The 14,914-nt window shown below is 56.3% G+C and overlaps 1 protein-coding gene across 4 annotated transcripts in view; it reads left to right on the top strand.

Annotated features, from left to right (window-relative positions):
* Nucleotides 1–14,914, top strand: part of ALPK3 (alpha kinase 3) — a 52,049-nt gene extending 37,135 nt beyond the window's left edge. For all 4 annotated transcript variants that reach the window (XM_047736654.1, XM_047736656.1, XM_047736657.1 and 1 more), the window contains 8 exons: nt 1,056–1,203; nt 1,615–1,742; nt 1,907–1,942; nt 4,086–4,366; nt 4,918–5,006; nt 5,772–5,992; nt 8,318–8,366; nt 8,897–14,914. In XM_047736654.1, coding sequence (XP_047592610.1) covers nt 1,056–1,203; nt 1,615–1,742; nt 1,907–1,942; nt 4,086–4,366; nt 4,918–5,006; nt 5,772–5,992; nt 8,318–8,366; nt 8,897–9,242 — 1,298 coding nt within the window. In that variant the 3' untranslated portion in view covers nt 9,243–14,914. The remainder of the gene's footprint in view (nt 1–1,055; nt 1,204–1,614; nt 1,743–1,906; nt 1,943–4,085; nt 4,367–4,917; nt 5,007–5,771; nt 5,993–8,317; nt 8,367–8,896) is intronic.

The raw sequence follows: 14,914 nt of genomic DNA, 5'->3' as shown, positions 1-14,914 counted from the left end.
CATCCTGGCTCTGCCACGCAGGACGGGGCACAGTACAAACTGTGTGCCACCGAGGGTGAAGCGGGATGGAAGAAATCAGGTCCTGAGCGCGGGGCTGCCTTCCCCAGGTGGTCCTAGGTCTGGCGCCTTTGTCCCCGCTGTCCCCTCTGCACAGACTTGTCCCGGGAGGACAGAGCAGGAGGGTCGGGATCCCGACGCAGGTTCCTCGAGTTAGGGCCTAGAACCCAAACTGGAGTCCCCCCTCTCTCTCTCTCCTGCCACAAAAGCCTTGCATTTTATTTGAGGAGAAGATTTATGTTTCATTGTTGTGTTTTCTTTGTTCTTTTTAGTGAACTCCGTTCCTTTAATAGATGTAAGGCCGCTTGCGTTATCTGTTTACTCTTGGCTGGGCTTTCCTAGCCAGTACCATCCTGCGAGTTCTCTCTTTTTCATCTATAAAACCAATGTCAGGGCTCATATTTGCCACAGCGTTCTCTGTGATCCATTTCATCCCTGAAGGTTCTGACACAATCTTGGGCATTTCTGATTCTGGTCATTTATGTTGCTGTTTCTTCTTCCCACTTAGGCATTTGATTTCTCATGGATTTTTGTTGTTGTTTTTAAATTTGAGTATTATACCATGTATAAGAATGTAATATGTGTATCTATAATATAATGTGTGTGTATAGAAATAACATGGTATCATTGAACACAATGTTACGTTCGTGTCACAGTGATTCAACAATTACCTATATCACACCGTGCTCCCCACAAGTGCAGCTGCCCTCTGTCCTCTCTTCTCTGCCATCTAGGTCCTGGGCTCCGAGGCTGTCCTAGGCCTGGGGTGGGGGCCCAGGAGTGGGGCCTTTCCAGCTAGGATGTGTACTGTGCAGTCAGAGCCAACGGCTCAGAGATACACACGGGATGAGGCTGGGGGCCAGGAAGGGTGGGTTGGTGTGGGGGCTTGAATCCTGTTTCCTCTCGGTCGGTCCCACTAAGCACATGCAGGGAAGCAGGGGTGGGGCCAAGGTGGCGGGAAAGTGGTTTGTCCCTCTCAACTGGGCCCCTGCTCTCAGCCCCACAGGTGATCCGGAAGATTCGGGTGGAGCAGTTTCCTGATGCCTCGGGCAGCCTGAAGCTCTGGTGTCAGTTTTTCAACATTCTCAGTGACTCAGTCTTGACGTGGGCCAAGGATCAGCGCCCAGTGGGCGAGGTGGGCAGGAGGTAAGTCGGCCGGATACCACACCCACCTGGCCTGACTCCCCAAGTGCAGCGACAGTAACACGGGGCATGTTTCCCCCACTGTGGCTTTCCCACTGTCCATCATGCAAGGCTCAAGGTAACCCTACGAGGGAGACGCTAGTATTTCCTTGGTAGGGAGGAGAAAGTTGAGGCTCGGTGGCATCAAATCACTTGCCAAGTCACACAGCTAGGGGGCATCAGGATAGCCACCCAGACCTGTGTGACCCAGGACTACCCCTTGACCACAGTACCTCTCGCCCCCCCGCCTGAGCTCTCAGAGCCTGGGTCCACGGCAGCCTCAGAGGGCAGGGCGTGACCTTCCTCAGGACCACAGTCTGGTCCCGGGCTGTGCACAGCGATGGACCTCACGGGGAGGGTCTCCCTTCTCTGCAGTGCCGGGGACGAGGGGCCGGCAGCCTTGGCCATTGTGCAGGCGTCCTCCGTTGACTGTGGCGTGTACCGATGCACCATCAACAATGAGCACGGTTCCGCCTCTACCGACTTCTGCCTCAGCCCCGAGGGTGAGCGGGACCCCTCCCACGCTCTCTGTCCTGCCTGGCTCCGGGGCCGGGGGGGGGGGGGGGGGGGGGGGGGGCGGGGACAGCGGTCATCTGTGCAGAGAGGGTGCTCTCTCCACGCAGGCCAGCCTGAGGGCAGCTGCTTCCTCTTCTTTTTCTCCACACAGTGTTGTCGGGATTCATCTCCAGAGAAGAAGGTGAAGGTATGATGCCCATATGGGGGAGGGGCGGGTGGCCCTCATCCCTACTCCTGCCATCCTCGGGGAGGACCTACTCTATCCATTCCAAGTGCTGTGTTTACCTCCACACACAGCTATGCTGGGCCTCCTCGTTTAGGATAGGGCTCGGGATGGAGGATGGGGAGGAGTGCTATTTCTGAAGATTGTGGGAGAAGGAGTGGCCAAGAGGCCCTTCCACAAGAGGTTAATTCAGCCTTGTGCCCTTGGCTCATGTTGGAGCCCTTGACCAAGGTCAGGCCTGGCCGCTAGAGCCTGCCTGACCCTGCCAGCTCCTTTCCCAGAGTTTCTCACCATGCTCTGTGGGTCCCTGCCTCCAGTCCACATGGTGAGCTTGCTAGAAATGCAGTTTCCAGGGCCCTGCTGTTGATACCCTTAATCACAACATCTGGGGAAAGGCACCCAGAAAAGCAGCATCTTCAGCAGGTCTCTGGTGACTGTGGTACCCCTAAATTATAAGGCGTGTCCCCGAACATTAGAGCAAAAGTCTGGGCTGCTTCCTTAGGAAACACACTGAGAATCAGGGCTATGAAGGCAGCTGGGGATAAAATTTTAGAGCTTCGTTGCCAACTAATGCATTCATTCATTCATTTGCTCGTTCAGTCATTTCATCCCTCAGTCATTCAACTAGCGTCTTTGATCAGTTGTCAAGTGCAAGCAAAATCAAATGGAAGTTCACACCTACACACTTAGCAATAGCGTGTTAACGTGCTCAAACTCTCAGTCCCACGTCCCCCGCTGTCTTGTCACGGCTGGCTTACCTGGGTTAGGAATCACTCATTGCTTCGGGCAGTCTCAAGTCTCTAACACATACCTGTTCTTGCTCATTGTTTTCCCTCTTTAGTTGTTGAAGTCGCTTGATGGGTAGGATTTCTTGCAATCTGGATTTTGATGGTTTAATCCCATTTAACATGTTCCTCTTCTCATGTGCTTCTCCTAAACTGGTAATTTGATGGAGAGGCTTGGTCAGATTCAAGTGCAGTTCTTTGTGCGGGTGGGCAGGAACCCATCACAGGGTGCTCTGTCTGCCCCTTAGCATCCCATCCAGAGGCACATGATGTCTGATTGGTTTACTCGAGTAACGTTAAAGATTGATCCCTGCGTTCATTCCGCGGTCTCCTGCCTTCTCTATCCTTTGAAAAAGTTCAAGACCTGTATCTGATACTTGTTACCTGGGGGTTCTAGCAGCTACCAGTTATTGCCCAAATCCACGACTTAGTTTGGGTTTCCAACCAGAGTATTTTAATTCTGTCATTTCTACATCCATCCGTTGAGTTTCTTCTGTAAAGGAGAGATGGTCCTTTTGTTGCCTCGAGTTGGTCCCTAGTGTCCTCCAAAGGTCACCAATGAGGTTTGGGGTTTTGTGTGTGTGTCGGGGGGAGGAGTGAGTTTTTTTCAACTACAATGATGACTGTGATTTTTGAAATATATTTGATATGTTCACCACATTGTAGAAATCATTCCTTTTGGTTGGTAAGATTGATCTGCCCCCATGGAAGGCCCTTCCATGGCTCTTGTGTCCTTCGGATGAGCCTCCAGGGTCTTCGTGGCTTCTTCGCCTTCGGGTCAGACAGGATGTCCCAGATACTTTGAGTCCATTTCCTGCCCGAGACCTGGACTCAGCCGTTTCTTGAGGGAGCTTGGGGTCCTTTTGCAGGGAGATGGCTTGTAGGGACCACAGTCTGAGCACTGAGGCAGCCCGTGCTTCTGGACGGGTCCTGAAGCTGTTTGCAGTCAGACATGTTGGTTGAGATGGAGACATTTGTTTATTTGATCCAAACACCTAATTCCCGAACAAAATCCACACCCAGGTGACCGCTTCCCCAGAAAAGCTGTGACTTACACAGACATTGAGCACATCCTTGCCACATGGGGGGCACGCTGAGTGCCATCAAACGGCAGGGCCTGCATCAGACAGATCCACTGCTGAGGGCTCATGGGCTGGGTTGGGCCCCGCGTTATGCGGGCCCCTGGAGAGCAGTCGTGGGAGACAGTGAGCGTACTAGAGTGGGAGGAGGGGGTAATGTTCCAGCTCTCCCTGCCCCACACACCCCTCACCTCGGTGGGGCAACAATGTTTAGTTTTCCGCACCTTCCCCGTTCCCTTGCAGTTGGAGAGGAGATTGAGATGACCCCCATGGTCTTTGCAAAGGGTCTGGCTGACTCTGGCTGCTGGGGGGACAAGCTCTTTGGACGCCTGGTGAGCGAAGAGCTACGAGGGGGTGGACATGGGTGTGGCCTGCGGAAGTCCTCCCAGGCCAAGGTCATCTATGGCCTGGAGCCCATCTTCGAGTCAGGCCGCACGTGCATCATCAAGGTGTCCAGCCTGCTCGTGTTTGGACCCAGCAGCGAGACCTCTCTCCTGGGCAGAAACTACGACGTCACCATTCAGGTTCCATGTCCCATCCCAGGTCCCTCCTTCCCCTGTCACCTCCTCCCCTTCCCCAGTTTGGGTCCCATTGGAGGCAGAGGCTGACTGTGTGAATCCTCACGAGGCTTCTGGGACAGGTCTGCCGACGAGCTTGGCTCTCTCTTTGGGGCCATAGTTTTCAAACCGTATTTTTGTAGCAGAAACCTTTCTCGTTGCCTTCATGCATATCTTCCTGGAGCCTCTGCGTGAGATCTAGAGAGTGACTGGGTGCAGGGGGGACAGTCTCGGTGTCTCACTCCCCACAGGGTGGGCCCTGGGGCACTGCCACTGGGGCTCCAGGGAACATAGTTTGGAAACCACTTTCGAAAACAAGCCCACAGCCTCTTGTTTTGCAAATGAGAAAACTCAGGTGCAGAGCAGGGAGCAGGGAAGGAGTGACCCCCACCTTTCCCAGGGCTGGAATCCGAACCCCACCCCACCCCCGGCAGTCCTGCTGCAGCGGACCCTCCCGGACGTGACAGAGAGCAGCGGAGCGCCCTTGCTGACCCAACCTGGTTCTCTTTGATCCCCAGGGCTGCAAGATCCAGAACATGAGCCGGGAGTATTGCAAGATCTTTGCGGCCGAAGCCCAGGCAGCCGCTGGCTTTGGGGAGGTGCCGGAGTGAGTGCTCACAAGGGGGGGGTGCGGGTGCCGTGCGGACCTACGGACTTGAGCTTTGGCCCAGAGCAGTGATTTCAGGGTCCATCAGCGGCATCCTGAGTTACAGCCCATGCTTGGCTCCATGGTCCCCCAAAATCTAGAAGCGAAGCCCTCAAGGTTAACCGCCCACTTTAGAAAAGCCTCTGCCCTGCTCTTGGTCTCCTCCTGCTCACCCCAGGTCCCCCCTCCTTCGCTTGTGGATGGCAGGATGCTGCGGCTCTCCAAAAGGGACAGGGGAGGTGGGGAGCTAGGCCCCTAGGCCAGTGGCTCAGGACTTCTCAGGCGGGCAGCCAGCGTCCGCGAAGGTTTTTTCAGGAGTCAGCTCTCAAGGGTCATTGTTTCCACGCTGAGACTGAGCTCTGACTCTCAAACCCTGGGGTCTGGTTGGCATGGAGCAGGGTGTGGCAGCCTCCTCTCCAGAGCGGTTCCTTCCGGGTGGACGCATCCAGGTCTGGGTCTCTCGTCTAAGCTCAGGTCCTCCCGGGGCCACAGCATCGTTCGGTTCTCATCCCATTGGGCTCAGGACACAGACAGGACTCTGAAGCCGATGGCCTCATTTCCTTCCCCGAGCTCAGGATGGAGCTGGCCTCCCTCTCTGTCCTTTGGTCTCGGAGCCAAGAATACTCTTTTTGGAAGGACCCTCCTTTTCAACCCAAGAGTGTAGACTTGGGCGGGGGGCTCCTGGGGCCGCACTTCCCGCTTACAGCCAAGTGCAACTGTATTTAGGATCCTCCCACTGTATCTCATCTACCGGCCGGCCAACAACATCCCCTACGCGACCCTGGAGGAGGACCTGGGCCGGCCCCTGCAGCCCTACTGCTCCCGGGAGTGGGGCAGTGCCGCGCCCGAGACGGCTGGCAGCTCTGAGGTCAGGCAGAAATGCCAGACCTTCCAGCATTGGCTCTATCTGTGGACAAATGGCAGCTTCCTTGTCACGGATTTGGCAGGTAGGAGTCTGGGCGGGTGTGGGTGCGTGTGTGGCCGAGAATGAGAGTGTGCAGAGGGGCAGAGCCAGGTCCCCTGTGCTCCCACATTTCCTCTCCTTTGCTTTCCCCGGGAACCTGGTCAAGGACATCGGCCTCACCGTCCTCGTCCAGAACTGCCGTGGCATCCCCGGGAGCACATTCCAGGCTCCAGTTACAATTAAGAAGGAATTTAGTTCAAAGAACACGACATGGGAGCTAATGAAACACCCGCACCCAAAATCTCAAAATCTCCCTTCTTCCCCTCCTGGCTGATCCGCTCTGGACGGTCCCCCTCTGCAGACTCCCAGACTCTCCCATCCTAGCTCGCTGGCTTTCCTGCCGCTTCTCCTTCCTCTCCTTCCTCCTCATCTCCTCCTCCTCCCCCTGCCTTCCCCCTTTTCCTCTCCTCCCCTTCCTCCCTTCCTCTCTTCCTCCTCGGTCTGCCCCTTCGCCCTCTCTCCCCTCCTCTGTCTCCCTTCTTCCCCTCCTCCTCCTCTGCTTTCCTCTCCTCCCTCTCCTTCTCTTCCTCTACACCCTCCTCCTCCACTTTTGTTAGCTTTTATTACAGGAGTCATCTTAGTCTTGTGACTCCTTCTTATTTCTATCTCCCCCATTCCTCAGATCCCTCCCCCACCATCAAAAGCCAATAAGCATAAATCTTCCTTTCTCTGACCAGTCCCTCCCAGGCCCGTTCTCTAGCCTGAACGAGGCAGGGGAGAGGAAAGGAGAGTTCCTCTAGAGTGGGAAGAGAGGAACGCTGGGAATATCACCCACGACCTTATCTGGTCCCCCAGGTGAATTAGTGGGAAAACCAAGGGCCAGAGACAGAAAACGGGCTTAAATGTGGTTCTGGCTGGGGTCGAGCTGCACCATAAACATGGTGCCCCCTGAGGGAACTCTGTATGTTGAGGGGAGGCTGGTGGCCCATTAAGCCGTTCCTTCTGTTTCTTGCCTCCATCAATCCAACGTTGAGCCACTACTGGGAAGGGGAAAGGGGAACCGGGAACACTCACTGTCTTCCAGAAACTGTGATAAGTGTCCCGGGTTCTAGAAGGAGAGGATAACGTGATGCAGGAGGAAAACCTGGGACTCAAAGTATTCAGCTTTACTCCACATCTCCTGGCTTTCTAGCAGGTCTCTGTAGACCCAGGAGAAAGCCAAAGCTCAGACGGGGCGACCCCCCCAGTCTCCCCGAGCTTCGCCACCCTCTCCCTCCCAGGGAGTGGCGGTCCCTTCCCACCTCCCACATGGGCTGGGAGGACCGAGCGAGGCCATGGCTGTGAGCGATTTTGCAAACCAGAATTCTGTGCACGTGTCAGGGGCCATGGTTACTGGGGTGCAGAGTGGAAGGTGGCAACCCCGGCAGAGAAATGACAGGGACTAACGTCTACTATGTGGCTGCCGTGCCCCAGACACTAAACTAGACACCCCCTGACACTCTTAATCCCCTGCGAGGCCGGTGGCATCCGCTCCTCTGAGAGCTGTGGACTAGGGATGGTTCTTGAAGCTCGCAGAGCTCAGAAATCAGCGCCTGTATGCCCCGACTCTCATTCGTCACACCCAGCCCCAGGCCCTGGCAGTGAAAGGCAGGTTCCCAGAAGGATATGACAGCACAGTTTGAAAGTGGGGAGAGGCTCCCCCTCTAATGCATGGATGCTGGGATGCTGGGGTGGACCGGCCGGGCTGGACAGGCCACTCCCCTGAGCCCGTTCTGCCTGGCTGTGTTCTCCCAGCACCGTCCTCTCATCTCGGCTTCTTAGGGTGCATGCTTGCTGCCCATGTGAGTAGGTGGAAGCCAGTCTTCCCCACGCTTACTTTTCTGCCGGCCTAGCCCGGGTTACCTTCCCATTCCCACCTGCCCTCCCTTGCTCAGAGAGGCTAATCCCAGGCAGAAGAAGGGGCAGATGCTGGCTCAGAGCGAGAGGCCAGCCCTGCTTGTGGCCTACTGTCATGCGCTAGAGGCAGGATCGCACAGCTGGAAGGGCTTGGGGTCTAGGAGTTAGAACTGAGCTCGCACTCGGACTCACAGCGGCTGCTGCACACGGCCAGTGCACAGTTAGCAAACGGAAGAGTGGCTGTGACCTTGCTCTAGCCCCTGACCTCTGAGCCTACCTCCTCACCTGTGGGAAGGGGGCATTATTGCTACTAACAACACCTAGACGCCCACACTGCCTGTGAGCCCGGCTAGAAGTGAGGGCACGCCCTGACCCCTGGGATGCCCCCGTCCAGTGATAGACCTGTTTGGGGGTGGGGGGGCCCCTGGAACCGGCCCAGGCTGCCCCAGCTTCCAGCTCTGTCTCTTTCCAGGGGTTGATTGGAAGATGACAGATGTGCAGATTGCAACCAAACTGCGAGGGTGAGTGACTGTCCGTGCCAGAAGGCCCTCTGAGAATCTTCTCGGGCTATGAAATTGTCCACGGTCTTCTGGGTCTCCCTCCCTGAGGGGCTGGCCTGTGGCCAGATGATCCCAGTTGTAAGGGTGGCCATGTAGCCACATGCCAGACCCTCCGTGCCCTTGACTTCAGGTCTGGAGCCCCTCCCCCACCTGCAACCCTGGTCTCCTCTTCCTTCCAGCTAGAGAAAGTTCATCATGGTGCAGATGAGCCAGGGCCCTGGGAGGAAAGGGGGGATGCGGAGTCTGCTCTGATTGGTACGAACAAGCAGATCATCCCCATACCAGGCAGTGTGGATGTGACAAACTCCTGCACCACCGTGTAGTGGGGCCTCCATGTGGGATGGAGGTTTGGGGTGCTGCCCCCTGCTGGACTCCCCAGCACCCCCAAAAGGGTGGGGCGTGACACCCTGGCCACGGCCACCCCGCCGCAGGCCCCCGGAGGTTCTCCCTGTGGCTGGGGCTCCCGCTCAGCTCTCGCTGTTTGGCTGCAGATACCAAGGCCTCAAGGAGAGCTGCTTTCCTGCCCTGCTGGACCAGTTTGCCTCTTCCCACCAGTGCAACCCCTTCTGCGAGATGCTGGGGCTCCAGCCCCTCAAAGGCCCTGAGGCTGCCCACCCTCCGGGCAAGGCCAAAGGCTCCAAGAGCCCATCCACGGGCAGGAAGGGCGGCCAACTGAGTCCTCAGCCCCAGAAGAAAGGCCCCCCCAGTCCCCAGGGCACCCGGAAGAGTACGCCAAGCACCAAGGCCACCCCTCCAGCATCAGGGGCACTCGCCACCCAGTTACTGGGACAGCCTCCCACCCAAGAGGGCAGCTCCAAGGCCCAGGGCCTGCGGTAGCCCCCACAGGAGGCTGGGGGCCTCCACCCGGCAACAGACCAACAAGGAAGCAGCTCGAGGCGATAGAGACTTTCAGGAACTACGGAACTAACCAAAGAAGGTGTGCTGAGGAGGCACCATGGGGGGCTCTCAGAGCAGCTCTTCTCAGTCCTCTCCTCAGTCCGCCCCTCATCGGACGGCTTTTGTGCGCGGTGGCACCCGGGGGCCCCTCCTGGTGCCGCCGGCCGGGGCTCCCAGACCCCACTCCCAAGTGCCTGGCGGTCTAGCCCCTCCTTGAAGTTTACACGGGCCACTGCTGGAGGCTCCCGAGCCCTCTGCATGAGCTCTGTACCCAGCACCCCACCCCAGACCCTGCCGTGAATGCCGTACTCTGGGGGCGCGCCGACCAGCGATTACCCTCTACCTTTGCTTGGCCCCGATCTCTCCCCGTCCTCGGGGCTCCAGACTTCCTGCGCTGAGTCTGGCCTGGTGACTCTCAGGGAGCTTTCTCCTTCCAGCTGCTTGGCCTCTTGCCTCCCAGCGTGTCCTGTGACTAACCTGTCACTGAGCCCACATGGGGCTCAGGGCCCTTCCAGAGCCTGTCTTGTTCTTGTGCAGTGGTCTTTGGTGATGCGTGTTCTTGGCCTCCCTCCCCCAGCACTCAGGCACTCACGCACTTGCTGTGCTCCCTTGCCCCCAGCTTCCAGCCCCCTGCAGCCTGCTGCTTCTCCTCTGCTGCCTCTCTGCCTGCCCCCTTGCCCAGGTGCTTCCCCAGCCCGACTCCGAACCCTGCACCCTGTCCACCCCTCCCCTACCTCTCCCAGGCCCTCTGCCCGTGAGGGAGAGGTGGCGGGGAGGTTGGGTCAGCACCTGTGGCCAGAGGGCCATGTTGACTGGGAGGGATCTTGTGCTCCATCCTGGAGGGAGGTGCAGTCATAGCGCAGTTCACATCCCCTCTAGAGCGGGGATGGAGGGCCAGGGCTTTGTCCATAGGGGAGTGTGCAGGGGAGTTCGAGGAAGGATGCGGTCCACCTACGTGCTGGGCTGAGGACATCTCTGTGCCCGGGAATGAGGATGCCTGCCCCAGCCATTAGCTCCTGATCGCGGGGCTCCAGCTCTGGGGCTTCCCCTATGGGTCCCCAAGGAATTGCCGTGCTCAGCCCATCCCCCCGGGGTCCTTCCTGAGAGCCCCTCCTAGAAGCCTGGGACGGGGTGGGCCTGGTGCTAGTCTGCTCCCCTTGGAATGCAATAAAGGCAGCCTTGTGCACCCTGCTCGCCTGCATCTGGTGTGGTTGTAGGTGTATGAGGTCAGGGTCCCCCCTCACCAGGCAGATGCTCTGAGGGCGCCCTGCAGCCCCGGGTCCCACCGCAGCAATGAACCCAGGCTTGGGCTCCTGGATGGACACACAGTCTCAACCTGTGGCCACAGCCGCATGGTCTGTGCTGCTTGTCCAGCTGGGCTGATGGGGATCTGGGGACTTAGGTCTTTGGAATTGTTCCCCCATTTGGAAGAGGAACACAGAGGAAGGACCCCAGGAGGGAAGAGCAGGGCTGGAGGCATGGGGGCCTGCCTCCCCTGCTACAAGGCCACCCCGGGGACCAGCAGCATCTGCCTCTCAGCTGCTCACCGGCCCTTGCCTGCTCCCCAAGTTGCGGAAGCTTCTTCGTCCCCAGCAGCCCCATGCCGCCAGCCGGGCCTTCCTTGCCTGACAGGTAGGCTTCTCGGTTTTGGCACTTCTGACTTCTCTACCTCCTCTTGTGCTCAGGGGATTCTCCCCACTTTTTCCTCTTGTCCCCGTGTGCTCCCGATTCCCAGTCTGCAGACCCGGATTGCCTCGGTGAACTGAACTGGCATGTGATCCAGTCCTGCGTCCGACCGCTCGGCAGACATACACTGAGCACCTCCATGCCAGGCCCCCCGCTGACAGCTGTGGGAGGCACAGATACGTGAGGCGGTCTCAAAAGAGAAAGGGGCTCATGGGAAGGGTGTTGGGGCAGCTCCCAGAGCCAAAGGAGTAGCTGAATGATTGGGCTTGAGAAGGTGGGAGCCAGCAGAGCTGCAGAGCTCGCCTTCTGGGAGCTGCTGCTGTGGGCAGATCGACACCAACCAGCCTGACTCCCTTCACTCGAGATTCGAATTCCTGTCCTAGAGCTCAGGGCACTATGGAGAGGGACAGAGGCAGTCTTCCAAAGGACCAGAATTCTTACCAGGAGAATGGTGGAGAGGAGGAGGGTAGAAAGGACTTGGTGGCAACAGCAAAGATAACCCCCTCCCAACACACACACTGTTCTTCCCCCCCGACCTATTACGACTCTCCCACATAAAACCAAGAGCAAATTCCGCCCTGCCTGGGTGAGACCATTCAAGGTCACGTCCAGTGACTAAGTCCAGGAGCTACCATTCTCCAAATCCAGTATCAGAAGTGACACTCTTCCCTCTACTATCACAATCCCATCTTGAAATTCTGCAACCTGGGGATAAAAATAGTCAACCCAAATTCTTGAACCCAGCAAGAAAGGCAGCATGGGTAAGGCCTGAGATCATTTCCAGATCAGGACATGAGAACGAATGCTTCTGAGTAGGGAATTTTCCACCTGTTGGAGTGACCCCAAGCTTCCGTCTTGAAGTCCAGCTCCTTGGTGGTCCTGCCCTTGCAGCAGGTGTTTTTTTAGCACGGCATATGGAGGCCCAGGAAGCACTCTTGGACGCCCCTCCCCCACTGCCTCCATCTATACTCCTGCCCCTTTCTAAGTAGCAGCAGTCAAATTTTCCCTTGAAAGGGTTAATCACCCTACTACTCCCATGACCTCCTGCTGTGTGTCAAGCTCTAAGGAGCCTGTACCAGCCGGGTGTGCCTCAGTTTCCAATGCATGTATTGCTATGACATTTTGAGGATGTGTCTCCTTGGAGACCAAAACCTCTGTGCCAGACTTGTCCCCAACCTCAGGCGTGGGCAAGGCACCAAGACGGAGCGAAGTCTCTCCCCTCTCCACCTGCTTCCCAGCCTGTGAGGGCCAATGAGCACCAGGAGGAGGTGCTCGCCAGTTCCGAGAGCTTGTGCTGCCTCCAGCGGGTCGGTCCCAACCACTCACCTGGTGCCCTGGCTGAGTTTCCAGCACACCGTCTCATTGTCTGAGCAAGCTGACTGCTCCCGGACCGCAGGGATCCTGATCCCATGAGTGAATGCCATAGGCCCCCACCCATTGCTTTACGTCTGCCAGAGAGTGTTGGATGCCCTGTGTGGGGCATCACAGTGATGTCTCCAGCATCTGATAATTCCATGGATATTGACGGTGGGAGAGGCATGACGGAGGGAAAGCAAATCCACATGCAGATAAAGGGCCCATAGTGGTCGAAACAGATTCCTGCTCTCTTGAAATGACAGGCGTAGACTTGGGAGGTTCAGCGTAGAGCAGGAGGAGGGAGCATGGAAGGACGTGGGCAGAATTCATGCACGTGGCCTACCTGTGGCGTCAGAGCCCTGTCCTAGAGCATCTCCTTGATGCTCTGAGTGCTTCTGGCCATGGCTCACTATGGCTGGGTGGGTCAGATAGCCCCAGCTCATGAGGGGCAGCATGGCCCCCCGCTATGCTGTAACCAAACATTTAAGCTCCCCCAGAGCCCAGTGGCAAGCCAGAGTGCCGTGTCTCAAAAGGGTAATGGTTCCTTGTTGGCCAGAGAATCACTTGGTTCTGAACCCTGGGTTTCCCTGCCATTCTCTTCTTATTAGGACTTGCCACAAGCTTCATTAGCCCTCCATTATGCCACAGGCCCCACACGGCTCCCCAATACGCCACAGAGGGACATGTCAAGCCCCCTGGGATCTGTCAGGTCATGGGGCTGGCAGGAGAACCATTCTCCCAGCTGGAGAACCTTCACTTGCTCTTGGCCCAGCCCAAAGCTGGTGGCCCTCTATGTCACTCAGTACATAGGTCAGAACAAGAGGCCCTAAAGTGACATTTTTTCTGGAACTGGGTCTTCGTGTTAAGGGATGCAAAATGCGGTCATCTGTTCTATGTTGTGGAGGAAATATCCTGACCTCATCAGACCCCTCAACCCCCAGAAGCTTTACAAGACCTTTAGACCTTTTTTTTTTTTTTTCCATTTTCACATGATTTATCTCCCGCCTCTGACTCACATACGTCTTATCAAGGCATCTAGGGAAACTGCTGACTCCAGGCTCTATCAGCACGATGCGGCCAGTGTGAGGCAACACTGTGCCGGCAAGGGCAGTGTCCCTGGGGGCCAGGTGGTGGCCCAGAGCGGGTCAGCTAAGATACACTGCCCTCCTGCAGCCCAGCTGAAGATAAACGCTTTCTGAAGTTCTTTGTTCATCAAAATAGAAGAAAAAAATGAATTCACTAGATCAAAGGATTCGTACCGCACGTGAGGAGCTGGGATGAATTTGCTTGGCGAGAAGGCCAGCTCTGGAAGGGCATCTGCCTTGGGAGACGTCGCTTTTTTTTTTAAGTTTTTTTTTTTTAAAGATTTTATTTATTTATTTGATAGATAGAGATCACAAGTAGGCAGAGAGGCAGGCAGAGAGAGCGAGAGGAGGAAGCAGGCTCCCCGCTGAGCAGAGAGCCCGATATGGGGCTCGATCCCAGGACCCTGGGATCATGACCTGAGCCGAAGGCAGAGGCTTTAACCCACTGAGCCACCCAGGCACCCCGGAAGACGTCGCTTTTTAAAGCTTACAGCAATCCAGAGACTTCCCGGTGTTTTGCGCTGACCAAGCTGAACCATGGTGGGAATCGCTAGGACTTCACTCTCAAGTCATTGGTAGTTACACCGATTTCTACACCCCCCCTGGAAATACAGTTCTACCTTTGATTTACCATTTTGGTAGGGAGGGGAATTCTAATGGCCTGTGCTTGTCCTATCCTACTCTGGTCACTCTTACCCCACTCATCAGAGCGCCATTGTGGGAGGGATGCCTCTTTCAAAGTCTATCTGTTTCAACCAGTCAGTCAAAACAATCATTGGCCGGCTTTGAGATTCCTCCGTGTCTGCCGTGGTGCAAATTCGGTGCAACCATCCCCATGGGTTGGCAGACTGCATGCTTTTCTGTGCTGTCCAGAAACTGGACAGCTTGGAGCCAGTATCCTACGGAACTCCTCTCCCCAGGTTTGGGGATTTTTCTCCTCCTTCTATAGTTCCCAGATAAATGGATGCAGATCACTTTGGGGAAGGCCAAGGAAGGTGGGCAATATGCATGAAGTGTTAAAGTAAGGTTTCCCTTCAACGATATTTGGCTTTCTCTCCATCGAAGATCTGGAAATTAGTGGAAGATTTTGACTCCATCTTGGCAGCTTGAGACAGACCTGTTTGCCCAACCGGAAGTCTTACATTATTGGTATAACTAGATGATATCTAAGGGACTGTCTGGTCTTCTCTCCTGGGACCCCAGGGTTGATTAGCTGCAGCTGGAGGTCTGGTTTCCATGTCCATGACCATTGTGACAACTCCTCTACTTTGTTCCTCATATCTGTCTGAGACCAGGGTGCCCATTTTCATAGCAGCTCTTCCAACCAGCATTCCAGGCCTGGAGAGGAAAGCCAGCAGGGCCTCACCCACGTCTTTCTCGTGGCAAGGAGCAAGACCATCTTCTGGGGCCTGTCTGAGGATAGGGAGAGGGTGCATGGGCTGGATGCAGGCAAGGGACCCAATAAAGCGTTCTTTTCTCCTGAAA

This window comes from Lutra lutra, chromosome 7 (assembly GCF_902655055.1).
Source record: "Lutra lutra chromosome 7, mLutLut1.2, whole genome shotgun sequence".
NCBI classification, from domain to species: Eukaryota; Metazoa; Chordata; class Mammalia; order Carnivora; family Mustelidae; genus Lutra; species Lutra lutra.
This window is presented reverse-complemented; position numbering and strand designations above follow the sequence as displayed.